Source organism: Peromyscus leucopus, chromosome 2 (genome assembly GCF_004664715.2).
Source record: "Peromyscus leucopus breed LL Stock chromosome 2, UCI_PerLeu_2.1, whole genome shotgun sequence".
NCBI lineage: Eukaryota > Metazoa > Chordata > Mammalia > Rodentia > Cricetidae > Peromyscus > Peromyscus leucopus.
This window is the reverse complement of record NC_051064.1, coordinates 64,825,418-64,852,743: the sequence shown is the minus strand read 5'-3', so window position 1 is coordinate 64,852,743 and position 27,326 is coordinate 64,825,418. Positions and strand designations below refer to the sequence as shown.

Below are 27,326 nucleotides of genomic sequence, written 5' to 3'. Positions count from 1 at the left end.
AATCCATTATTATATTAGTCATACATACTCTATTAATAATTAATACTAATTATGCTATAATATAGAAAAAAATATAGTTCAAAAAGAAAACCTCTCTTAAAAATTTACACAAGAAATATTATCCTACATAACTTTTTAAAAGTTTACATAGTTAAAGATTTCATGTATCTCCACCCAAGACTTTAATGGTACATAGCTGTTTAATGTTTAAATATCAATCACTGGGAAAATTAGTCATCAAAATAAATAGTAAGCACTAGTGTTTCTACTTTTCTTTTTTCAAGACAGGATTTCTCTGTGTAGCTTTGGAGCCTGTCCTGGCACTCACTCACTTTGTAGACCAGGCTGGCCTCGAACTCACAGAGATCCTCCTGCCTCTGCCTCCCGAGTGCTGGGATTAAAGGTGTGCGCCACCACCCAGCGGTTCCTACTTTCTTTCTGTGGTTTTTCTTAGCAGAGAAGAAATGCATTTCTGTTCTAAAGTCAAAAGCCATGTTTTCTACGTCGTAGCCTCAATTCATGACCTCTATCAAATACAAACTTCTGCAGCTGAGGAGAGTGCACTCAACTGGATGACACAGAGTTCAGACACCTACTTTTACTTCATCTTTGAGGAAAGGAAGTTTAAACTGTCCATGAAGAAGTCCATTTTTCTCAAGAAACACAACATCTTGATGGTTGGGCTTGTCTTGAGAAGATGCAATCAAACTGCCTGAGGGTCTAAAGCAAAGTCAAAGGTAAAGCAGTCAAAAGTTCACCCAGCAGACTAAATGCAGGGGAGATTGACACAAAAGGTTCTTAGTTTTTCTCAGCAGGACAAAAAAAACCCAAAAAAAAACTAAAACCCCCTTTTCCAGTAAGGTAGGTAGGTGGGTGTGCAGGTGGGTAGGTGTGGTGTGGGGTGTGTGTGTGTGTGTGTGTGTGTGTGTGTGTGTGTGATTCCAAGGAAGTTTTAAGCTCACCATTTGTGTACTGGCAAGCAGTTCAGCCCAGCATGCCATTTGTGTACTGGCAAGCAGTTCAGCCCAGCAAGTAAGAGGAAAAAGCTACCTGGTCCCAAGGCACCATGTGCACACAGTCTTTCTGATTCAAACTGCAAATGAATGATTTTTTTTTTTTTTTTAAAGTACATGTTCTACACCATTTCAGGCATAATCTCCTAAGTAAGCCTTTTCTTTTTCAGTCACATGACTTCCTGCTCAGGCAGGGACAGTAGCATTTCTCTCTTGAAATCATCTTAGTCCACTTGCCTCATTCCCACTTCTCTTCAATGTTTTAACTCAAATGCTTAAGTAAAACCCAGTCCCACTCTGTCCTGGTAGGAAACAAGATGTCTGCGGCCTAGGAGGCCGCCTGGATTTGCATAGGAGATGCTGCTCAAAGGTGGCACCAATTCCACTCTACTGCATGCAGCCAAAATGGCAGCAGGTGAGTTGTGATCTGCACCAAGGAAGCCAAGGGAAGGTGGACACTCAAGCTTAGCCTGCAGCTTTCTCAGCAGGCAGACCATCTGCTGTGGGAATGGGTCCAGAGGAAAGCAGCATTTTACCCGGGTCTCACAAAAGCCCCCCAGTCCCAGGGAGCCTCACACACCAGGACTAGACACATCTAGAAGGGATGAGAAAGGAGGAAGAGCCCTGGGCTCCTTCTCACACTCACTTCCAAGCCAGGGAGGGCCCCAGTCCTGGCACAGGCTCACTGGTTGACTGCAAAGCAAACTCCCGGTTCCACACTCTGATCTTCCGAGACCCTGCAAGGGAGGTGAGTAAACAAACACACACTCAAAACATAACGCTCATGCACACCTTTCCTACACGTTCAAATCTGTACACAGTGGGTGCAGCCAGACCAGACGCCCTCAATGCACTCTTCTAATTCCTAAGCCACTAACATTGAAGGCAGCATCTCTTCCCTACTCTGTGGAATTAATACTCTACTCAAAGCAAAAGGAAGACAACTTTTCTACATTTTAATTAGGTAAAATTTTAAGTGTAATTTAGCTCCATACCTGTTTGTGGGCAAACAACACTCACAGCAAAAAACTGCCCATCCCCACGCCAGCTAATTCGTGGTCTGTGGTCATCCCAGGGCAGGGCAGACTCATGCTAAAGAGAGAAACACCAGTGTTACTGGGGAACCAATGCTCCCAAGTCAATCAACCCTTGGCCACCAAACAGTCAACTTTTATACAATGTTGAAGCTCTCTAGAAAATGGCCTCAGAGACTCTCCAGGAACCCTTCTAGAAGGGCTCTTAGTCTTGGAAATCAAGAAAAACTTAAAAACAAAATAAACATAGCCTTCCTTCTTTGGGCATGAGATGTGCTACAAAGACAGGCATTAACTACAGTCAGCAAAGGAAGCGGTTATGAAACACAAGGAATTTGTGTTCTGTTGACATGGTTTTATTTCATGTGTAAACTTCCTGACAGGACAGAGTAAGGACACGGGGCAGAGAAGAACCCTCAGCAGGACACGGATAAAGCAACCCTGCCCTCTGCAGTATGGGCTGGAGAGAGGTCCCCACTGCCTCTTGCATCCCTAGCCAAAGCCATGAAGCAGCCAAGGCTCTGGGTGAGAGAACGGTGAACACCAGGGCATACCTCACATCCCAGTGGTTGCTCCATTTCAAAATGCTGCTAGCTCTGCTCGGCCACAGACGAGATCTGGCTAGACTATACCACATCTTACTACGATGCTGTCCTTTGGTAGAGAATACAAACTTCCCCTAGGCTGTTGTCTAACAGTTTCCTCCAAGACGAAGCACTCCTTATTGCAGGAAGCTCCTTCAGCAGAAAATGTTAAAACTCAAAATAGCTTCAGGAAGTTCCTGAAACTGACTAGACTCACTAGGCCCCTCCCTCCCAGCAATAAAAGCTGAAAGTCTCTCTCAGACAAGCCAAGCTACAAAGACGACTCTGAGACCAGACCAGCTTGCTGGGGAAAGGAGAAGCAGCTGAACTGCCTGGAGGAGGTCCAGACTAGTCACCTGGAGTGGACACTCCCCCAGCTGTTGAGTCACCTGCAGGCTACCCAGCATGCTCCAGGTTTCCCAGCTTTTGTGAAGGTCAGCCATGTTAGGGTGGACCTTGGTAATACAGCTGTCTTTGAGTCATTTCTGCTCCTGTAAATAACCCCTTACCCCTAGTCCTGTATGTAAACCAATACAATTCATTGGTTCAGGGCTGGAGACATGGCTCAGTGGTTAAGAGCATTGGCTGCTCTTCCAGAGGACCCAGGTTCAATTCCCAACACCCACATGACTGCTCACAACTGTTTGTAAATGTAGCTCTATGTGATCTGACACCCTCACATAAATATACATGCAGGCAAAAGCACCAATGCACATCAAATAATCATTAAAACATAATTTTAAAATTCACTGGTTCCCCCAGTTGAACTTTGGTGGTATCCCTACTTCAGTCTGTTGTGGGATCCTTATCTAGGGTGAGTAGACACGTGTTGTGCCTCCCTAGGAAGTTTTGTCATACAACAGGTTGAGGACTGAAATGTATAACACAGACTGCACCTGTATGTAATCAAAGATGGGGCTGAAGAAATGGCTTGGGAGATTAGTGGGTAGCTGTTCCAGCTTTGACCTGGAAGTGCTACCCCTAGTGAGGCTTCTGGTAACTGCCATGCCTACCTATGATGAGCCCCTGAGGTGGAACAGAGATGGGAGCCCTTAATACCCAAGACTCAGATGTGATAGCTCTCTTGGTTCCTGGTTATCCTGGATGCTGGATGGCAGACTGAGCAGAGTTCTCCAGAGAACCCAGCTGGACTGCACCTCACCTCTCCTGGATCTTGTAACCAACCCCTTTACTGGCTGTAAGTTACCTCCAAAATAAACCTCCTTTTTAACTACATGGAGCTGCCTTGTTAATCTCCACAATATGAGGGTTAAGAGTATGTACTAGACTTCCAGGGCACCTCGGTTTGGTTCCCAACACCCTTGTTGCATGGCTCACAACCACCTCTAAGTTTGGCTCCTAAGGATCCAATATCTCTGGCTTCCACAGGCTCCTGTACTCACATACACATATAGACAATAAAAACAAAAATCAGGACCGAGAAATGCAAAGAGCAAGCAGGATGTTCAGCTATCCTAGAGGAATAGCGCCTAAGAACTACAGGAGATTACGCTGCCTCCTGTTCAGCCCAAACCCTGGCAGTCTGCAGTTCTTCCTCACACTCATATCTGATCCCTACCCTACAGCTGTTCCTTCTAAAGGTTTCCAGAGCCGACACTCCGCATCACCTACTCTGAAAAGAGCTTCCCACACCACTCCTGACGCCCTCAGTCTACAGAACATAAGAGACAGAGTGCAACAAGGAACAGGAACCAGAATCTGCTGCTGTGGAAATCCCCAGCAGTTCCCTATGTCACACGCAGTAAAGACAAAAGTGGCACCACTGGGCGCCAAGTATGCCCACCCTCCCACCCTCCATTTCTCCGACTCTCCTCTTCCATCCTTCCTCCAAGTCTTCTTAGCGTCCTTAGCAGTGGTGGTTCCCTCTGCCTAGAACACTCCTGCATAGTGACAAGCTCATGCCCCCACTTCTCCAGGTCCATAACCAAACACACCTTCTCGGCACGGATAACCCCAGCTTTCCCACTTGCTGCGATCCAGTACTCCTTATTCTGCTCCATTTCCCCTCACAGTAGTCTTTACTCCCTGAATGTCATATATTATTGTCTTCGTTAGGGTCACTATTGCTGTGATGAAACGCCATGACCAAAACAAAGCAGCTTGGGGGAAAAAGGGTTTATTTGGCTTTCAGCATCAAAGGAAGTCAGGGCAGGAACTCAAACAGGGCAGGAACCTGGAGGCAGAAGCTGATGCAGAGGCTATGGAGGGATGCTGCTTACTGGCTTGCTCAGCCTTTTTACATAACTGAAAACCACCAGCCCAGGGATGGCACCACCTACAATGGGCTGGAGCCTCCCCCATCAATCACTAGTCAAGAAAATGCTTGTCTACAACCCAATCTTATTAAGGCATTTTCTCAGTTGAGGCTCCCTCCTCTCAGATGACTTTAGCTTGTGTCAAGTTGACATAAAAATGTCCAGGACAATTACCATCAGCTTAGTATCTGTGTTCTCCCAGAGTGCACATGCCAATGCAGGTAGCAGTTTTATTTCCTATCATGCATTCAATGCCTCCCACTAAGTGCAGCATATGTAAATCCTTAGTAAACATGTTTTAATTAGAGATGGAACTCATTAAAGAAAGCTAGAAAACATGACGTGACTTCACTGAGTTCAGCAAAGTGCCAGCAGGAAATGCTCTAAAGGTCAAGGCAGTACAACCTAATACCAAACCATCCCCATAAGTATAGCTTCTGAGTGAGCAATGGGTTTTTTATTTGTTTTCTTTTCTTTTTTTTTTTTTTAAGATTTATTTATTTATTATACATACAGTGTTCTGTCTGCATGTGTCCTTGCAGGCATGAAGAGGGCACCAGATCTCATTACTGGTGGCTGTGAGCCACCATGTGGTTGCTGGGAATTGAACTCAGGACCCCTGGAAGAGCAGTCAGTGCTTTTAACCACTGAGCCATCTCTCCAGCCCCAAAATTAAATTTGTTTTCTGAAAGCTGTAAATTTTAAGTCAAGACAAGGTCTTTAAGAAAAAAAATTAATGAGCAGAAGTTATAGTATCTACTGGACAGTAGGTAAGATTGGATACAGTACATTAGAAACAAAGAGAACAGTATGTCTTTAGGCTAACTCACTTCCTGAAGGTACTATCAGCTAGCACTTTATTAAACAGAAGAGATACTGGCATTACCAGCCTCTTAACTGGCTCTGCAGTGCCCCAGTGGATGGGAGCACTGAACAAACCTTACCATTTGCACCGGGAAGGCTGCTTGCCTGCCTTCTGAGCCGTGGAACTGCGTCTCCTTGGTGCCCCATCCAATGGTGACAAACTTGCCTAGAGGAGCGTTCAAGAACAAGAAGACAGCAAAAACAGATGAAATGAAATCAAACAGTTCCACTCATTCTTCATGAAGGTGGTCACTGACAACTCAGTCAGCTGAGGATCGGTCATTAGGTTAAAAACCGACCTTCCCAGGGATATACAGCAATGATTGGAAGAAGCGAAAAAGCCCTTATCTTGGAAAGTGTGACACAAGTCAGAAGTCTCCCAAATGATTAGTTAGAATGAACAGGGAAAATTTATAACATACGTCCATGAATCACAACACAAATATCTCAAGACAATAGCTAGGAATGAAATTCTGATTTTTAGCTTTAAACCAACAAACTAAGCTTTGTGTTGATGGTGGAAGGGGGGTTATAGGTCATCAAATGTCATTCCTCCAGTGGACTCACCTGAGACTGGAAATTGCAGAGTTCCACCAAGACCCTAGACTCTTCTAGCACTATCTGTATCTGATCCCTAAACAAGGTCACAGACTGGAGGGATTATCTATACACCACTGATTTGCATTCAGAGCACTGCATGTATGTACTCCACATAGTAAGCCTTCACAGCCATGAAACACATCCATGAAAGACTTCACCATCTACCACCTACTACCAGCAGGTCGCCATTTTCCTTCTCGGTTACTGGCATGGCATCCTTATTCTCATCCCACAAACTTCTGGGTGGAGTCACAGTAAACTCTTTTCTTCTGCTATCCAAAGCCTATGCTGGTATTTCTCATGTTAGATACGGATAAAAGGAAAACCACAAATGTGTATTACAGAAGTTTCTGAGTTAATTGTAAAAAAATGTACTGATATGCTTAATGAGCACCAGATTTTTTCTGAATCCATTCCCTCTTCTAGGCCCACACTCACCTACAGGAACCTACAACCTTATCACCCTGTCTCCAATCTTAACACACACACACACACACACACACACACACACACACACACACACACACACACACGTCACTAAGAGCAGCCTTACAAGAAACAAACAAACAAACAAACAAACAAACAAAATGACCATGGCATATGAACCCTGCCCAAACTATTTAATCCTGCACTCCTGTCCTAGAACCTTATCATACTGCCTTATGCCCAGGTCCCTGAATAAGCCATGATGCCTAGATGGAACAACTGCCTTGGCCTAGTCCCCTACTCTTAACCCTTGTCTATCAATTATCAATCACAAGATAACTGGGACTCAGCTCAAGTCAGCATCTAGAAACCTTCAATTTCCAGTGACGCCTTCTCTTCTCTTGTGGTTACTCTAATGTTTACACATCAAATCACTACTGAATCTGTGCCATATGCCCTATGGAAAAAGTGAAGGACTTAATAGTGTTTCTAGCCTCCACAGAATTCCTCAGTTTGTTTCTGAAGATTTAGACAGAAGGCACCTCTAATATTTTGTTTTGTTTTGGTTTTTGACGACAGGGTTTCTCTGTGTAGTCCTGGCTGTCCTGGAACATGCTCTGTAGATCATGCTGGCTGGGAACTCACAGAGATCCACCTGCCTCCGTCTCCTGACTGCTAAGATTAAAGGTGTGCATTACCACCACCCAACTCTAAAGGTATTCTTTGAAGGGATGAAAATAGCAGTGTCCAAATGCTATCCTGGAGATGGCGAAGTGAGAGGTATGAAATTCCACCTTAGTAACAGTTCATATACCATCCTTCACAGTCCCTCTTCAATCAGGTCAGCTGCCCAGGGACTTCAGGTGCCAGAGCTCCTTACAGTCCTAAGTTCCTCCTCCCTCTACCCCAGCAATGCACTCACAGCCTCAGTGGCCAAATGACCTTGGCCAAATCTTAGGAAGAGGAAAATCTGACCGCTGCAGGAAAAACGAAGATTCTGATCTAGCTGGCAGGAAGAACACACTACCAAAACACTTTCTTGCAGTCTACTAAACTGTACTCCAAATACGCTCTCCTTATTCTAGCTTCAACAATTCTTTTCCTATAATTCTAGTCCAAGTAGAATCCAGGAAACCGTGAGCACATAATACTAAGAAAGTCACCTCTCAGATCTGAAGACACATTACAGGTATGTCTGTTAGGAACTGGGACAGACTGAAGATCTTTGACAAGTATTGTGTATAAGAGAATGAGTAAAACTCTGGAACTTCAGGTCACAGAATGTTTCAGAGCAATGCTTACCTTCACCAAAATCATCCTGGTGGATCTGCTGCTCTGTGATTACTTCAAAGTCTTTTGTCATCATAATCAGGGTCTGCTGACCTTGGGGAAACAAATCAAGAACTTTTTTGTTCATGGAACAAATCAGTCATTCCAAGTGTCTAGAGCATTGGAAGATACACAGAAGATGCAGAAGACAAAGTGATATTTCGAACACCACTGTCTCAATAAGAGGAGGTACAGTTAGAACAGAGTAGAGAGAATGCATACATACAAAATGCTTTGAAACACAAGCTCTGATAGGCCAGCCACCCCGTGCTTATTCTTAGCTACTGACTGTATAAAACCCACATAAGAGTCCTCAGAGCCCTCTTCTACAACTTTAAAACTCCCTAGTTTTCCAAGACACTTCTGCAGACATAAACTGAACTCATCTGGAAGAAAGAATCTCAAGGGAAAGGAACACCAGGCACACAAAAGAGCTGTGAAGAAGCTGTTTACTAGACAGGCCAGACGGCTCAACTTGCCACAGGCCTGACAAGCCGAGCTTGATCCCTGAGCCGCCATGGTAAACTGAATCCTGCAGGTTGTCTTGTGACCTCCACCTCCACACCGTGGCTTGTGCACCCACACCCACTGCCTTGGGCTTACTGTAGAGGTCCCTGATTAGTAAAATGAATCTAAGAGGCTCATGCAGAGTCTAGTGAAGTTCTGTGAATGTATCCCAAAGATCGAAACAGGCCCACGAAAAAGGGGGGAAATCTGTGGGAGTTAAGGGCTTAAAAGAGGTTAAAACTCAGCTGCACCATGCATACAAAATCAATCAATGTGAAGGAAAAGCAAACCTGCTCATAGCAACCCTTGCTTTTAGAGTGGGTTAAACACTGTGACACTGATTGCTCCAACTGTGACCTCAGCGGATTCCTCAGCTCTCACACCTGTTCCTCGCCCCCAGGACGACAACGCTCCCCAAACAACCGGTGTGCCAGCCGAGGGATGAGACTTAAGAACACAGTAACTTGACAGTAGAATCTGCTATCCCTGTTCCACGAAGTTTCTGAACTAAAGCGTCTGTATGACGTTAGAAGCAAGTTTTACAGTGTCAGGCAGGCACCCGTGAAAAGCTTACCTGTGGCAAAAAGCACCAGTTCTTGATCGGGACTCCAGCTCATAAGAGAGATACCATTGGCCACACTCCCAACACATTCCAGCTGCATCAGAGAATATCGTAAAGGGATATTTAGAACACATTGTCTCAATAAAGATTTACTATGGACTCAACCACAACAACCAAAATGTAAGAACCCGAAGGTGGAAAGATCCACCAGATGTGCATTCAGGAGCAGTTGTTGAGATACTAGACACAGAATTAAACATAGTGAGTAGAAGGGACACGATCTCATGAATGAGGTCAAACAATGACTCTACAAAAGGCTGCTACTACCAAGGTCCTTGGGAAATAAAGTGAATCTGAGAGCAAGCAGAGGCTTGGGAAGTCTAAGAGAACTCTGTGAAGGTCTCAAAGCACAACAGTACGACCAGGAGAGAGAACCATCAGGGGAGCCAGTGTAGAGGCCAGCCACAAGGCTCAAAAAGAGGTTAAAACTCAACTACAACTAGAGCCTAAAGACACAAACACAGGCGTGAAGGTCAAAGGTGAAAGGGACTTTGGGAAAAACAACCGATCTCATCAGTAAGTAGGGAACATAGACTCTGACTTGTGACAGTGAGAAACCACAAAGAAGAGGGATCTCAATGGAGATGAACAAACAGACTAGGACTGGCTCAGGAACCATAAACCTCTCAAACACCTGGAAGGAAAGCTCCAACTTTTAAATGGGAGAAATACCAGTTGCTGTATCCATGACTGATTTTGACATGTCTCACCATGAATGAAGAGTCGAGTTTCCTAACGAATTCCAGGAAATGGTTAGGCGTGAAGGTGTGCAGACTACGAGGGTCCCAACTCTACCTGATAACTGTGATGCTGACGTAGCTCCTTAAGCTCTCTAAGCTGCAAGTACTTCTGAGCATGAGAAACAACAAGCTAGCTAAGTGAAGAGTAAATAAAAATTGGCATTAGCTGGGTGTGGTGGCGCACGCCTTTAATCCCAGCACTCAGGAGACAGAGGCAGGCAGATCTCTGTGAGTTCGAGTCCAGCCTGGGCTACAAAGCAAGGCCCAGGACAAACAGAGCCATTACACAGAGAAACCCTGTCTCGAAAAAACAAAATTAGTTAATTAATAAATTGCACTAAAGAACCTCAAAAAGGGCTTTTTGGCATAATAAAAGCAATTAGTAATTGCAAGCTGTAACTATTATCTCACTGTTAGTAAGACTGTAACTCCTACGACACAACAGTGCTTAAGAGATCACAACTGCCGAGGAGCTGTGGTGCCACATGCCTTCAATTCCAGCACCAGAGGCAGACTGCTTGGAGTTCAAGGCCGGGCCGGTCTACAGAGTGAGTTCTAGCACAGGCAGAGCTACACAGTGAAACCCTGCCTTAAAAAAAAAAAAAAAAAAAAAAGGGCGGTGGGCACACGCCTTAATCCAGCACGGAGCAGAGGCAGGCGGATCTCTGTGAGTCGAGCAGCCTGGTACAAAGCGAGTTCCAGGAAAGGCGCAAAGCTACACAGAGAAACCCTGTCTCGAAAAAAAAAAAAAAAAAAAAAAACTAACCAAACCAAACCAACCAAACAAATAAAAAACAAAAAGGAGAGAGAGAGAGATCAAATTAACGGGGTAATCTTTGTTATTGTTCCTGTTCTTGAAATAATGGCAATTCACCTGCCTCAGTTTTCTAAGTGCTGGGACTGCAGGCATGAAACACCATCCCCAACTCCCAAGAAATATTTAAAGGAGATGAGGAAATTATATTAAGAAGGGAAGAATAGAAGCTCAGTGGGTATTAAGTGCTTACTGTACAAGCCTGCCAACCTGAATTCAAGCCCCAGAACCTGCCTGGACAGAAAGAGCTGACTCCCACACACTTATCTTCGACCCTCCACATGTAGCACGGCACTGCTATTCACACACTCACATTACACACATTAATAAATTAATTTTTTTTTAAGAGAAGGGGCTGGAAAGACAGCTCAGAGGTTAAGAGAATACTGGCTGCTTTTCCAGAGGACCTGGATTCGATTCCCAGCATCCATATAGCAGCTCATAATCATCTGTAACTCCAGTTCCAAGAGATCTGTTCTACAGACACCAGACATGCATGTGGTGCAGACACATGCAGGGAAAACATATATAAATTAAAAAAAAAAAAAAGATACTGAGAGCTGCTTGGTAGCAAAAGACCATGGAAGTATACAGCAGGTGCCATCTAGTGTTCAGAAGGTCAACCTATCAGAACTAAGGGTTCTGTTAGAGGAAACTATCATGCAAGGTGCTATGGAATTACTGCCTTTTGAAGAACTGGCTGTCTCTTGTTATAAACTTCTTGTGCAATAACAGCTGTGATTCTCCCCATTTACGGTGCATCTCCATGTTATGTGTATATGTAATCTCACGATCGCATCTCAATCTTAGAGGCACAACTTCCCCTATACTTTTGAGGTAATTGGATAACTTTCCCCAACTGTGTTTATTCATCTGGCCAGGGCCATTCTCCAGACAAAAAAGTATTTCAGAAAAGATTTTTTCCAAGGACAAAACTGCACATAGATAAACATTAGCTCATCTCACTTACAGGTAAGAGAATATATAACCACTAACAATTAAATCCTCAACTCTTTACCTTCATCCCGGGTTATTTACACAAGACCCTAATTTAAGAGACTTACTGCTCACATTTCTGGGATGATGTTTTAGCCACCTGCTAGTTACTAAGTTAGGCAGTTACTTCCCACTACCAAAGGAGAACGCCCACAAGGCCAGGGGGCAATAGGCGGCAACCTTCATTTTTTTGTTCAAATTAAGATATAATCCTCCCGCTTTTATCTCAGCCAGATGCTATTCCTAGATTTCCTCTTTAGTAATTACTCAGAGCAAACGTGCTTTTACTAACCAAATGCTACATGCTATAACTTAGGTAGGTTGCTTAGCAACTGAGCATACTGTCCCCTGCCCTACCAGAAAGGGGGGGGGCGCGCTAAGGAAAAAAAAAAAGTTTCATTTTACTAGTGACTTATTGACATTTACAGCCCGCTAACATTTTACCTAACTACTTCTAAATTATAGTTTGAGCACACAAGTTCCTTTTTAGAGTTACCTAATTATTTTGGCCTTTAATTGATCCTACCAGAGAACTCCCCTTTAGTCACTCCCCTTTTGGGTTGTAATTGGAAGATGACAATTATTGCTTTATGTGTGGGTCCTTATCGCCTCTCTCTGCGACCCTGAAAACTTCAAGCCTCGCATTACTGCTTGTGTGTGTATACCGGCTCCCCCCGGCTCTGGAGGAACTTCAAGCCTCGCATTACTGCTTGTGTGTATACCGGCTCCCCCCAGCTCTGGAGGAACTGATTTGGAGGAACAAGGCTGAGCATGAAGACAGAGAGAACCAGGGAGAGAAGAGAGAACAGCAAGAGGGGCTGAGAGGAGCTAAGTGTGAGAACAGAAAAGAAGCTGTGCAGATAAATTCGACTAAGAAGAATAAAGTGAACGGACTAAAGAGCTCGGTGTGCTTAGATTCATTGAACATCCCTGAGATGAGAATCCTAGCCACCTGTAGTTTCTGTTCTGGACCCTGGAGAAATCTCCTCAGGGCAGGTACCTGTGGAGAATTAGAAAAAAAGATAAGAAAGGCAGGCCAGCACTTAAGAGGCAGAGGAAGGCAGATCTTTGTGAGTTTGAGGCCAGTCGGGAAACACAGTAAGACCCTGTCACAAAGAAAAAGAAAGAAAAAAGGGGGTGAGAGAAAAGAAGTAAAAAAAGAAGGAATGAAATTCAGAAAATCAGCCTTATTCTAGATAAAAGCAATAGGCTGCAGCCTATCTCCCCTCAAGTCTTAGACTCTGGTTCCAGTATATTACTATATAATATAATTATGTATTATATTATATAGTAATATATTACATATACAGATTGCAGTAAATTGTAGTGCTTGAATCAAGGGGCTCTAAATTATCCAGTCCGAATTCATAACAGAAAACATGAGTCAATTAAAGAAGCCAGACTTCCTCAACGGAGAAATCCAGGTAAGAGTTAGCACACCACAAGAATCGTAAGTTTTTATTCAACGTTTAAGTTCTAATTTGAAATATCCCAATTGTCCTGTCTGATTAATAGATGCAGCAGACTAAATTAAATTTGTTTTTTAACTCCTGAAATACAGGTAAGGCCATTTAATTTCCGGTGCTCAATACCGTGGCTATAGATTAGAAGACCTCAACACAAAGCAAGTAGCTCAGCTCAGGCTACCTGACACTTCCGCTCACTGTCCGAACCCACCTGGTGTGTGCTGAGATTGCAGAGCAGGACTTCCCCGGAGGCGGTGGCCACACACACGGACTCCTGGTCCAGCAAGCCCTGAATCCCCACAATGCAGTCGCTTCCATCCTCTGGAAGCGGGCCTTCTGCCACCAGAAGAACTTCCGTCTTCACCTTTCACAGAAGAGCCATGGCAGCAAATTAGTGCTTACCGTCAAGAGCCCGCGGGTTTCCAGAAGTACGTTTCTAAGAACTCTTTACATATGAGATGATGTATTTATCACACCGTTTATGTGCACGAGCGTTTTGCTGAATGTACATGAGTGCGCCGTGTGTACAGCTGGCGCCCTCGGAGGCCAATAGAGCGTGGGATTCCCTGGAACTGGAGTTACAGACGGTTGTAAGCTGCCAGGTGGGTGCTGGGAACCAAACTGGGGTCCTCTTTAAGAGTAGCCAGAGCCGGGCGGTGGTGGCGCACGCCTTTAATCCCAGCACAGAGGCAGAGCCAGGCGGATCTCTGAGTTCGAGGCCAGCCTGGTCTACAAAGTGAGTTCCACAAAAGGCTCCAAAGCTACACAGAGAAACCCTGTCTCAAAAAATCAAAAAAAAAAAAAAAAAGAGAGAGAGAGAGTAGCCAGTACTCTTGACTGCTGAACCATTTCTCCAGTCCCTAATGATTCCTTTATAACATAAAAGCTTTCCAAGTATTTTCCCTAGATTAAAACTCACTTTCATTTCAGAAAAAAATACAATTCTATTATTTTTTTTTTTTTTTTTTTTTTTTTTTTTTTGGTTTTTCGAGACAGGGTTTCTCTGTGTAGCTTTGTGCCTTTCCTGGAACTCACTTGGTAGCCCAGGCTGGCCTCGAACTCAGAGATCTGCCTGCCTCTGCCTCCCAAGTGCTGGGATTAAAGGCGTGTGCCACCACCACCCGGCACAATCCTATTATCTTTAACAAGAATAGCTAATGTAACCGTTTTTTTGCAAAACAAATGCAAAAACAAGTATGGTCTGTTTAAAAATATCCAATAAAAAATAAAGCTAAGGACTATATGTTCTTTATTCACATTTGTTTTTCAATGGGGAGCTCAAATCCAGGGCCTCAACCATTGGGCTACAAGCCCAGCCTCCTAATGCAGTTTCCTTAGAGTTCTACAATGTGGGCAAAGACAATAAATCACACCTAAATAAAACACGAGTAGCAACAAATAATCAAAGGAACATATCGGAATCAACTTACAATTTCCAGAAATATTCATGGTCAATTCTAGCACTAAGGACTGGGATTTTAGTCAGTTTGGCTTAGAAGTCTAAACATGCTTTAAAAACTCTACAAGTCTGGGGTGGGGAGTTTCAAATGACATAAAAGCTCCATGGACAATATTCATGTACATTCCTAACTGATGACTATTATACTGCAAATTCACAGTAGGCAGGGTAAAATATGAGTAGGCATCCACATAAAATAGAAGGTCAAAGCTTTGCCAACTTACCTTACAAAATTAGCAGAGTTAAGAGTTGGCTACTACTAAGTTCTACCTAGTAAACCATCTACGAACAGCAAAGAGGATGACCATGTAGGAATCTGTAAATTACTCTGGATATAGAGGGGCTAGCAGGGAGAAGGAGGTTTGGAAGAAAACAAGCCCAGGGCCAGGCCGGGAGCTGGCATCGTCATCAGGGACTTACTTCTCTTTTCCAGGGATCTACTTCAATCAGTCCACGTTCTGAGCCAATGAGCACTGTCCCCCGTTCAGTTCGGAGAGTGAAACAAGAAGGTTTCCCTGGTGCTTGAATGTCCCTAAATTCCAGTGTCTGGAGCAACTTCAGATTTCTCATGATGAAGCAACTTCTGAGGAAAAACAAACCCCCCTTGATGAAACATGAAAGAGAGAGGACTACCTTAACAATGATAAATGGTCACTCATATCAAGCATGATTCAGGGAGTAGAGACGGGGTCATTAGTATAACAGGAGTCCTATTTATCTGAACACACCAGCATATACACAATCACTCTCTTACTTCCTAAAGGTTCCAGCTTTACACAGGGCTAGAGTGGAGATGAAATTACACATTAAGGCTGGAAACATAATCAAATGATAACACAGCACAGGCTATTACTGCTGACATGATCCAGTCACCATATTCCACATCCCTCTCCATGAACTTGGATTCTAGTCATCAAAATTTGTGCTGCTCTGCATCCATAGAATCCAGGATACAAATGACAGAGAGTAATAGCAAATTAAGAGAACTCACTTCTCCCCATTATCCATCTGTAACTATGACTACCATCCCAGCAATGGGCCTTTACCTTTACAGGGACCCTGGGTACCAATCTCTGGTACTGCCAAAGCCAGCTTCATCATGCCGCCCCTGAGGCAGGAGCATTAATCAAGCATGCTACATCTCCAGACACAGAAATCCAGCCCCAGGCCTCATCCTGAGTTTCTGAGTATCGATCTAAAGTCTGGTTACTAGTGTTACAGGAACTTTCTACAAATGTGAGGTCCTGATGATGCCAACCTCTGGCAAGTGTCAATCCCTACCCACAGGGGTTGCTTCCTCCAGCATGCCTTCTAAATTACTTCAGCGTTCCCTTCATTTTTTCTTCTCCAATAGCTGTTTAATTCTTTACAATAAATCCTGCTGAAATACTGTGTGGCCTCTGCTTTTCTGACTGGACCCCAACTGATAAACACAGTAAAACAATTTGAGTTTTTAAAAAGCACTGAGTTCAGGTGTTGTATGATATTTTGTTTGTGTTCTGACAAAGCTTGCCTGGAGATCAGAGGGCAGAGCTAGCCACTAGTTAATCATAGAGGCCAAGCCATGGTGGTACACACCTTTAACGCCAGCACTTGGGAGAAGGACTGGAGTTCAAGGCCACCCTGGGCCATACAAAATTGAACCAGTCTGAAAGAGAAGCAGAGCTAGGCTGTGGTGGCTCACAACTTTGATCCTAGCACTTGGGAGGCTCGGCTCATGCCTTTAATCCCAGCACAATCAGGAGGTGGAGAAAGGATCTCAACAGCCCATTCAGTCTGAGGATTTGTAGAGACAGCCCACCCCCACGCCTAATTCGGTCTGAGATTTCGTAGAGGTAAGAAGTCTCTAGTGGCTGCTGCTCTGCTTCTCTGATCTTCCAGCTTTCATCCAGATATCTGACTCTGGGTTTTTATTATTAAGACTAATTAGGATTGCGTTATATTCAGGTTTGGAAAGATGGCTCAAAGATTAGTACTAGCTGCTTTTCCAGAGGACCTGAGTTCAATTCCCAGTACCTACACAGTAACTAACACTCATCCGTAACTCCAGTTCCAGGGGAATCCCATGCCCTCTTCTGGCCTCCAGGGGCACTTCGTGCACATGGTACAAGGCAAGCCCATTAATCTCCCTAATGCCCCAATCCTTTTAAATGCCCCATCAAAACTAACTTCTCTGAATCGACATACCCATAAACCCCACTCCTTTGACTTCTCAAAGGAACACAGTCCCGTACTTTCCTCAGTGCTTTCAAAGTTAGGAAAAGAGTATCTTCCAAACACTTCTAGGATCATAACCTGTTAATATCCTTCCTCTGGCACCTCCAACTCCAACTCCCCTGGCTCCATGAATTCACCTTTTCCCCATCCACATATGTGCTACAGGTCCTATCATACAACTCTGATCATGTCCTAATATTCTGACCATTGTTCCATTTTCTCCCCCTTGCTCTTCTTCTATCCACCTTCAGGCTAATCATTCTCAACAGGACACACACTAGAAGGATAAGAGGAAGATTATATATACCTAGTTGCAACTGAACAAGTCCAAACTGAGCATTAAATTCATTATCTCCTAATGTTATCATAAGCTGGCCCTTACAAGCACATGAAATGCAACCTGAAAAAAAGAGAACCTGCTACTCTTTAACCAAATAACTGCCTCACCCTGGTTTGTCACCTTGTCACCTGTTTCCACAAGCTAAAACTGTCTGCCTCTTTCTCATTCACTTTCACACTGAGGTATCCACTGACTGTCTTCGCGGCTCTCAATATACAAACGAATCCTTTACACAATACCTACGATCCGTTATGTGACTTACATCAAAATTTGCCAAATGTTAGGCCCTGAAGACAAAAGACCACACAATCACTGCCACCACAGAAATCACGGCTTAGGCACGCCAGCTAAGGAAGCACGGGATACACTACTCCACAGAATAGTGGCCGATGACAAAGGGGACCCGCAGCACGGCACTGAAGCCTCCATTACCTATCACCTTCCACGGCGAGCTAACCAATTCCTGACAGAGGTTTAATCTACACGCTGCAAGGAATCCCGCAGCTGGAGGACCGGACCCTCATCCCCGGCAGCTGTGCCCTGCAGCGGCCCACGATGGCCTCGGGAAATAAGTGTGCACAAGGCGCGTGGATCTCCCCATGCACTAGGATAGCCCCTGGACGAGCAGGACCAGGCCGCGCGCAGCGGCTCGGACTGGCTCCGGCGATCGCTCACCCGAGACGCCCTCCCGAGACTGCGCCCTCGCCTCCGAGCCCTCACGACGCACCAGGTCTGGGAGGGAACCGCCACCGCACACGGGAGAAAAAGACACGCACCACAAAGGGGCGAAACCCACGAACAAGCAGGACCAGCGAGGCGGCGCAGACGCGGCGTCACCAGCCAGGCGCGCTGGCTTGACGTCACCACGTGGGTGTGGCCGAGCGCGCCTCTTCTGGAGCTCGCGGCGGTGCAGACCCTGTCCGGCCGTGCTGTCTGTAGTTCCTCGGCCCTCTGGCTCCCGGTTGTGTGTGTCCCACTGTTGGGCGTGGGTCCCAGAGCACGGAGGACTGGTGGGGCGGGGACTGGGACGGGGGGGGGGTGAGATTGGCGAGCTGCGCGCGTGCGCACGAGCTACCACGCGGGAACTCCATCCGTCTGGCCTGGACCCTCAGAATGGAAGAGATCGGATGCCCGGAGGCAGGGCTGGCGGGGCCAGAGGTAGCCACGGCTACTGAACCCGCGGTGCCCTCCCTGGTGGATCGATACTTCACTCGCTGGTATAAAGCCGGTAAGTGCCGAGTGATGGTGAGCTCTGCCCTACCGCACAGGCGGGATGCCGCGGGGACTCCTTGCTGCGCGACGGGAGCCACCCGTGCCCTTCCCTGAGCTTCCTAGTGCCAGGAATACAGGTTTGCACTGTTGGAGACCTGAGGTAGGCGCATCTGACGTGGGAAGCGCAGTGCAACGTGTGGGTTGCTTGCAGGAAAGGACGTAAACTAAACTAAGGAACCCCGCGTTGTTCTGTCTGTCTGGGCTTAGAGTGCCTAGTGATTGTGTGCCTGTGGGGATCAATCCTAGCCCGAGGCGGGAAGAAACCATACTCTGGAGAGAGCATTAAGTTTAGGAAGCAGTATCTAGTGTTTGTTAAGAAACCGCTCGTATTGTCCACTTCGAAGTTTCGAAGTAGGCTTCCCAGGTGTTCTGTTTTGTGTGCCCAGGAAATATCGATGCCACCTTTGGGAATTCTCTTACCACTACTAGGCTTTTTAATTCAGGGAAACTGGTGGATGCACACACGAACAGATATGGGCCAAATTTAAGACAAGCAACCTTCCTCAGGACTGAATTATCCAAAAATGTGATTTTTATTCGTAACTCTAAGACAGCCCTTGGGGCTGGAGAGATGACTCAGCGGTTAAGAGCATTGACTGTTCTTCCGGAGGACCTGGGTTCAGTTCCCAGCACCCACATGACAGCTTCCAACTGCTTGTAACTCCAGTCCAGGGGAAATCCGATACCCTCACATAGACATATATGCAGGTAAAACACCAATGCACATAAAATAAAAATAAATCATTTTTAAGAAAAGGCGGCCCCACAAAACAACACCATAATGAAAACAATGTGGTGCGTATAATAGTGTTTCTCTAATAGAAATAATGGGTATACTCACCCATTTTAAAGTGACAAGATGGAGGCGTTAATAACCGTACCTGCCTTAACATTGAATAAATGATTCTATCTGGATTAGGCCACTTAAACACTTCATGGCCTTTTATTCTGACCACTGTTGTCAGCGTGAACTATCCACAAACCAAAGAAGGTAGTCCCATGGTAATAGTAAATACCAATTCAAGAACTCATTTATTCCTCCAGATGTTAAAGGAAAACCCTGTGAGGACCACTGTATACTACAGCACTCCAACCGGTAAGCAAATCAGGGATTGTAAATTATCAACACCTTTCTCTGGTAGTTGGCCTGATGTAGTCTTGAGGTGGATATGAGCATTCATAAAATTGTCTTCTACTGTGTTGAGATGGTATTATAGGAGTGTGGTGGCAGGTAGAAGTCTTGTTCAGTTGTTTACTGCTTAGCCAACCACTGAAGTACCAGAACATGGGAAATGGGTCACTGTGGAGGCATAAGCCATGGCCTGTGTACACAGTCATGCCTTGTTTCTCTGGTACCCTAGGATTACCTAAAGACTTGTGGTACTGTTTCCTTTCCTGGGAAGGAAATTCAGTCTTATTTTCTCCTCTTCCATTATTACACTCCCCATGCTACACTTAGGCTCCATTCGCAGCCAAGAGAGAGGAAGACTGGACAGAAGGGCGTCTGGCTGGTCACTGCTCTGTAGAATACTGACACGGGAGGAGGTGTCCAGCCACCCGATAACACAGGACTGACTGTTTTCTCCTTGTAGAATATGTGTCATCACACTGGCAGGATCCCATCCCGTTCTTCAGAGTGGCAAAACTATTCAGAGTGTTTCTTATCAGATCAGTACCAACTGCAGCAGGCTTCAGAACAAAGTCTCTGGGAAATTTAAGCGGGTATGTTCCTGGAATTCTGTGATTTTTCTTTCTTCCTACTGAAATGTTATATCTATATTCATGTGATAATGGATCCAGTTAGCCGTGAGCAGACTTTCTGGCAGTTCAGTGTGATTATTTTCAGTAAAACCAACACCTACCCCCACTCAGAAAACAGGTATATCAGGAGGTAGGTATACTGTCTACCATAGGAGATTCTGTGCTCGCATTCTTATCCCCAAAGACTTGAGATGGAAGATGGGCCTTTACCTGGTGTCCCAGCTCTTGGGTAGCTGAGGTAGCACAATTGGAAGGAAGTCTGAGGCTCTATAGGACTGTACAGTATGTACCAGACTAGATAAGGCTACATACCAAAACTCTGGAAAGTCAAAAAGAATCGCAGCTCCAAACTGCCTGTGTTCACTCTAGAAGAAGTTTGTAAAAAAGAGGGCCGTGCATGAAACACTCACTTGCCTGCTTATAGGTATTTGTCAAACAACCCCTGCTTCACCCACCTCCCCGAGTGTCTGAAACAATGACCACACATGCTGTCAGGCAGGGTATTAAATATGGCACTAATACTTAAAAGGCACGTATTTCAGTTAGTTTTCTGGGGTTTATTTAAACATATTGTTTTTATTTTTATGTGGATGTATGTATGACGTGTGCAGGAGCCTGCAGAGTTGAGGGGAGCTTGGCAGATCCCCTAGACCTGAAGGTACAGGTACTTGTGAGCCACCATGTGGTGCTGGGAATTGAACCTGGGTCCTCTTCAAGGGCAGTAAATAGTCTAACTTTTGAGTTACCTCCCAGCCCACTAGTTTTAACTCTTAGTTAGAAATGAACTGCTTCTTCAAAAAGTCTTAGACGTTGACCCTGTAAAGAAGTTCCTTTACCTATTAATTTCTAATATAAAAGATAGGGATCTTGGCCGGGCGGTGGTGGCGCACGCCTTTAATCCCAGCACTCTGGAGGCAGAGGCAGGTGGATCTCTGTGAGTTCGAGGCCAGCCTGGGCTACCAAGTGAGTTCCAGGAAAGGCGCAAAGCTACACAGAGAAACCCTGTCTCAAAAAACCAAAAAAAAAAAAAAAAAGATAGGGATCTTTTGGATATCTTTAGTTTTTTGTTTTTGTTTTGAGACTGGGTCTCACCCTGTAACCCTAACTAACCTGGAATTCAATACACACACACACACACACACACACACACACACACACACATATACTAGGCTGGCCTCAAACCAGAGATTCATTTAACTCTGTCTTCTGAGCACAAAGATCAAAGGTATATACCACCACACTGCTGTGGGATGTTCTGTATGTCCTGTGGGAGCCCGTTTTTGGGTTCCTTGTGGCTTTACCCAGCAGGTCCGCATAGAGGATGATTAGGACCATGGGCCTGAGTGCAGGTGTCTGAGATGGTCTGCACTTGGCTGTGCTGGGGGATGGTCTGTATGTCAAGTTGCTCTGATTGGTCAATAAATAAAACACTGATTGGCCCGTGGCTAGGCAGGAAGTATAGGCGGGACTAACAGAGAGGAGAAATAAGAGAACAGGAAGGCAGAAGGAGACTGCCTGGAACCGCTGCCAGGACAAGGAAGATGTAAAGTACCAGTAAGCCACAAACCACGTGGCAATGTATAGATTTATGGAAATGGATTAATTTAAGCTATAAGCACAGTTAGCAAAAAGCCTGCCACGGCAATAGAGTTTGTGAGCAATATAAGTCTCTGTGTTTACTTGGTTGGGTCTGAGCGGCTGTGGGACTGGCGGGTAACAAAGATTTGTCCTGACTCTGGGCAAGGCAGGAAAACTCAAGCTACACCACACCCCACAGAAGACAGGGTTCTTAATGAAACTAACTATGTAGGACATCGCTGCCATATCATATTGAATTGTATATTGCTTGCAGTGGATTATCCTATAGGTTGAAATCTTTATACCTGTCCGTATATAGATTTCTCATTTGTAAATGAAAAAATACATTATTAGACTATAACTAAACTACTCATTAAAAGATGGTACCTAGGACATAGTAGGTTGTTATGTTGAAGTACATGAGTAGTTTTATGTACTTATATCATTTTCCTGTAAGACACCAGAGTTCCAAGACTAGAATCCTGTTTTAATAGTGAAGGGTATATCAGTGGAAATGGGAATTCACAATTAATTTGCATCTTTCCTCTCGTTACCCAGGGGGCACAGTTTCTAACAGAGCTCGCCCCTCTGTGTAAGATATACTGCTCCGATGGAGAAGAATACACCATATCTAGGTAAGCAGTGTTCTAGCCACCGGAACCCAAATGCCTGTGTTCACGATAGTAAAAATTACTGACAACATTTTCTGTCCCAAAATTCTTTTTCAAAAATAGCTGCGTTAGAGGTCGACTGATGGAAGTGAACGAGAATATTCTTCACCAGCCATCTCTTCTTCAAGAGAAGGTAAAGGAGAGGTAGGGGAAGCAAGCCCTGTGCCCATGCCCCCGAGACCATCTCACAGTCCCACGGGCTGCTGTCTCCCCAGCCGTCCACCGAAGGCTACATCGCAGTTGTGCTCCCCAAATTCGAGGAAAGTAAAAGCGTAACGGAAGGGCTGCTGACCCAGCAGCAGTATGAGGAGGTCGTGGGGAAGCGGAACAACGCCACAGCCACTTCCTGAGCCTCAGACGGAGGGACAGCATCGGCGTCTCGCCCTGCCCGGCCCCACCCCTCGGTGCTCCGAAGAAAGCCAGCCTATGGGAAGCATCGCTCACACGGCCCCAGGAGAAGCGTCCTCCTTCACCTCACCTAAGCCCCCTCCTTTGTCTGGATGTCACAAGCCTGGGCTCCCCGTTTGTAGTCAAGCTCTCCGATCTGCCCTACCTAGGTACCGTTGGGTTGGGACGTGCAGTTGTGGGTGTTCGTCCTGCACATATGTGTACGTCAGAAAACAACTTCAGATGCTTTTTTACTTGGTGTTAGACAGTCTCGTTGGCTTGGAACTTTGCCAGACAGCTCATGAACTTCCAGGGAGATGCCCATCACCTCTGCCTCCCATCTTGCAAGGCCAGTATTACAAGTGCACACACCATAGCCAACTCTTATATGAGCCAGAAAATCCAAACTCAGGTCTTCATGTGTTCAAGGTTCATGTACTCTTCAGTTGCTATGATAAAATACCATAACCAAAAGCAACTTCCACAGGAGTTTATATGGGTTTGTAGTTCCACAGGACTAGATGTCCATCCTAGCGAGAAGGCATGGTAGCAAGAGCAGGAAGCTGAGATCACATTTCCACCATACACAAAATGCAGAGAGTAAGCCGGAAGTAGGGTGAGGTTATTAACTGCCCCTGGTGATGTAATCCCCCAGCAAGACTTCTTTTCCTAAAAGTTCCACCGACTGGGGACCAGCTGTTCAAATACATAAGTCTGTGGGGGTTATCTTTTATCATTCCCCCACATTCTTCCCATGATGCCTTTACACCCATAGCCATGTAATACAAAACGCAGTTAATGCAATAATCAAAAGTTCCCATAGTTGTTACTGTTCTGAAGTCCAAAGTCTCTTCTAAGACTCGGTGAAGTCTCTTGTGTCCCACTGTAAATCAAGAGACCAGTTACACACTTCCAACACACAATGGCACAGAATACACATTCCCATTCCAAAAGGAAGGACGGTGGGCATAGTGAGGAGATACCGAACAAAGGAAGACAAAAGCCAGCGCGAGACACCAAACCCTGCGGCAGCATGCCCAGTCTCTTAGGTTTGGTTCAGAGGGATTAGTCGGCTGCCTCCAGCATTGCGGCCTACAACACAGGTATTTGTCTGCAGTGTTCTGCTCTGTGCAGCTCTCCTGGCACGTGTCTCACAGCTGTGGGATTTCCAGTGTCTTGGGGCCTGCACTCTAACCCAGGTTTCACAGTCACAGCTTCACTCAGTGGCCTCCCTCTCATGGCCTTCTTGCAGAAACTCCATCTCTACCACATGTTGCCTGCCCTCTGACTTTCTGAAGCCAAGAAGGAAGAATCCAGCTTCCTTTAATTCTTTTTGTTTTTTTGAGACAGGGTTTCTCTGTGTAGCTTTGGAGCCTGTCCTGGATCTTGCTCTGTAGACCAGGCTGGCCTCGAACCCACAGAGATCCACCTGGCTCTGCCTCCCGAGTTCGAGGACTACAGGCATGCGCCACCGCTGCCCGGCTCCTTTAATTCTTTTATGCCTCCATGCTCGTACCTTGTGGAAAATACTTCAGAATTAGACTACCAGCTTTCATCTCCTCTGATCACATCCATAGCAGCTCTTGTAGTTTGTTGCTTTCTAGGAGCACACAGCCAGGATTTTAGGCGGTCTTTCACAGATTGGAAGTTTATCTGGGTGGAATCTTGCCTTGGCCAGCTGTCCTATTGTTCCAGTGTAGAGCAGACTTTATTTTAAATTTTATATGGATTTTTTTTTTTTTGGTATGAGTGCTCTATCTGGATGTATGCCTGAATGTCAGAAGAGGGCATCAGATCCCATTATAGATGGTTGTCAGCCACCATGTGGCTGCTGGAATTGAACTCAGGACCTTTGAAAGAGCAGCCCATGCTCTTAACCACCAAGCCAGCCCTAGAGCAGACTTTTAAATAGCACTAATCTCTAGTAATGACAGCCTTTTCCAGCACGTGACTTCCTTGTGCTCTTTTCCTCAAGCTGCACATTTGTATTTCGGCCAGACGTTTTCACTGGTCAAAGTTACGCTATCTTAAAATACCTAATGCCAGAGATAGTCCATTACTTTTTCCTGGAACTCTCTTTGGAGACCAGGCTGGCCTAGTCCATTACTTTTTAATTCAGCGTCATGTCAGTTCTCAGGACTTGGGTAGAAAGTAGCCAGATTCTTTGTCAAAGGGGCACATAATGGCCTCTAGAGACATTGTTTCTAGGAGCCCAGCTTGTATTGTCTCTGTTACCTGCTGCACTACAGGCCTCTAGGCTCAAATCAGGAAGTCTTGTTTCACAATGCTGTCAGCATTCAACCACTTTTCTGGCCCAAAGTTCCAGTCTTCTAAGTTCTTCCAAAAAAACGTGGTCACATTTTTTCACAGCAGCAGCCTCACTTCTTGGTCCAAAGGTCTATATTAATTACCTATCTGTTGCTTTGATAAAACACCGGGACCAAAGCAACTTTTTGGCTTGTAGTTCCAGGGGGCTATCTGTCCAGGAGAAGCTGAGATCAGACCCGCACACCCTGGAGGCACACAGGGAAGTGGGGGTGGATGGAGGCTATAAACTCAGAGCCTGCCGGGCGCCCCCCCCCCATCATGCTTCCTCCAGCGAGTCTCCGCATCCCCCCAGCAGTGCCACCAGCTAGGGACCAATTGTTCCGAATACATGAGACCATGGGGGACATTTCTCATTCAGTCCACAACAGGAGGCAAGCACTTTCCTGACTGAACCATTCTCTCAGCCCACTCTGTTCCTCTCATTTCTCTAACAAATAGCAAAGAAGGAATATTTTTCTGATTAAAAAAATACAAGCTCTTGAGAAACATTTTGAAGAGTTTTGCATTCCTGTTACCTGGGAATAAATAGTGCCTGCTTGAATGCTATGTAGGGCACACTTACTGCTTCTGCCTCAACTTTTGTTTGTTTTTTTTTAAGATTTTTTAATGTGTTTTCTTGCATGTTTGCATGTGCATTGCATTCATGCAATGCCTGTAGATGCCAAAAGAAGACACCAGACTCCTTGGAATTGGAATTCCAGATGGTTGTGAGCCACCATGTGGGTGCTGGGAAGTAAACCCAGGACCTCTAGAAGAGCAGCCAGTACTATTAACCTCTAAGCCATCTCTCCAGCCCCTTGCCTTAATTATTTTTTCAACAATTTAATACTTTGAAAAAACAAAATTATTGTCCATCCTTCACAAATCTGCTTCAAAGTGCAATGGGAAAGCCCAGCCTCGTCCCCTCTGCTGTGGCTTTTTCCCTCTAGGTTGCTGGAGGGGCAGGAATGTGGAGTCTGCCTTCTACTGTACATGGAAAAGCTTTGAAAATGTACAAGGGCTCTTCTAGCAAATGGAAGAACTGCGCCACCTTGCTGAGCTGGCTCCTACAAGCGCATGGCGGTGACTCCATCTACACATTTTACTGACAGCCGCTTTGTCGTAATGAAGGTGTTCGAGTCTCACCCAGAGGCACAGATGTCTTAGAGCAGAGCAAGGTTTCTACATTGTCTACGTTAGAAAAAAACAGCTGTGAAGTTGTGGGTTTAGATTAGACGTTTACACTGAATTTAAAACAAAAAGACCTTAAATCATGAAATGACTGTCATTTTCCTGTTTTTAATGAAATGATTTTAAGCGTAACCAAAAAAGTTTATTGAGAAGAAAGAAGTAGCTCCCTGTAACTAGGAGGGGTTAAAACTGAATTTCCTTGAAATAAAATGGTTTTACACAGATGAAAACCTGACTTGGAAGTTCTGTCCTCTCGTGCTGTTGACGTCATGTTACCCTGTTGCTTCAACCCCCTGGGCACCTCTAATTCTATTTTCAGGTGTGTAAAGGTATTTGTAATTTCCCTACAAATATTTGTATGGAAAAAAATTTTTTTAAAGATTTATTTATTATGTATATAGCATTCTGCCTGCATGTGTCCCTGCAGGCCAGAAGAGGGCACCAGATCTCATTGCAGGTGGTTGGGAGCCGCCATGTGGTTGCTGTGAATTGAACTCAGGACCTCTGGATAGCACTCAGTGCTCTGAACTGCTGAGCCCCTAGAAAATTTTTTTTAATATATTTAATTCATAAGACAAACCTTTTATAACCTGAGTGTCAGCATGACTATCCCTTAGTTACACCATCAGACTTGACAAAGACTGTGAGTTACTATCTACAGGGACCACAATGGGATGTAAATTAAACACACAGCAATAGATCCTGACTTCGAGTGGCAGGAGGATTCTAAGAGACTCGTGCTGTGAGAGTCTGTGTCTGTTTCACGGGATGTATCTTTCTTCACTAGTTTTATTACAAGTTAAAAGGATGTTTTGTTTCACAGACGAAAAACCATGCCAGAAGTACTTGAAAATACAGACATAAAACAGTAC

The 27,326-nt window shown here is 45.1% G+C and overlaps 2 protein-coding genes across 6 annotated transcripts in view; one reads left to right on the top strand and one right to left on the bottom strand.

The window, feature by feature from the left end:
• Elp1 (elongator acetyltransferase complex subunit 1) overlaps positions 1-18,152 on the bottom strand; it is a 63,450-nt gene extending 45,298 nt beyond the window's left edge. Inside the window, exons 1-9 of one of the 5 annotated variants that reach the window (XM_037202639.1) lie at positions 18,064-18,152; positions 15,151-15,310; positions 13,483-13,635; positions 9,208-9,289; positions 8,100-8,180; positions 5,852-5,937; positions 2,009-2,105; positions 1,660-1,750; positions 597-720 (exon numbers count right to left, since the gene is read on the bottom strand). In XM_037202639.1, coding sequence (XP_037058534.1) covers positions 597-720; positions 1,660-1,750; positions 2,009-2,105; positions 5,852-5,937; positions 8,100-8,180; positions 9,208-9,289; positions 13,483-13,635; positions 15,151-15,300 — 864 coding nt within the window. In that variant the 5' untranslated portion in view covers positions 15,301-15,310; positions 18,064-18,152. Of the gene's footprint in view, positions 1-596; positions 721-1,659; positions 1,751-2,008; positions 2,106-5,851; positions 5,938-8,099; positions 8,181-9,207; positions 9,290-13,482; positions 13,636-15,150; positions 15,314-17,962 lie in introns of all 5 variants that reach the window. The other 4 variants (XM_028882984.1, XM_028882981.2, XM_028882982.2 and 1 more) reach the window with 4 other exon arrangements.
• Positions 18,153-18,266: 114 nt separating this feature from the next.
• Positions 18,267-24,353, top strand: Abitram (actin binding transcription modulator). Its single transcript, XM_028882985.2, has 6 exons — positions 18,267-18,515; positions 19,604-19,655; positions 20,152-20,281; positions 22,457-22,533; positions 22,633-22,702; positions 22,785-24,353. The coding sequence occupies exons 1-6, from the start codon at positions 18,401-18,403 to the stop codon at positions 22,917-22,919; spliced, it is 579 nt and encodes a 192-aa protein (XP_028738818.1). The 5' UTR covers positions 18,267-18,400; the 3' UTR covers positions 22,920-24,353.
• The last annotated feature ends 2,973 nt before the right edge of the window (positions 24,354-27,326 follow it).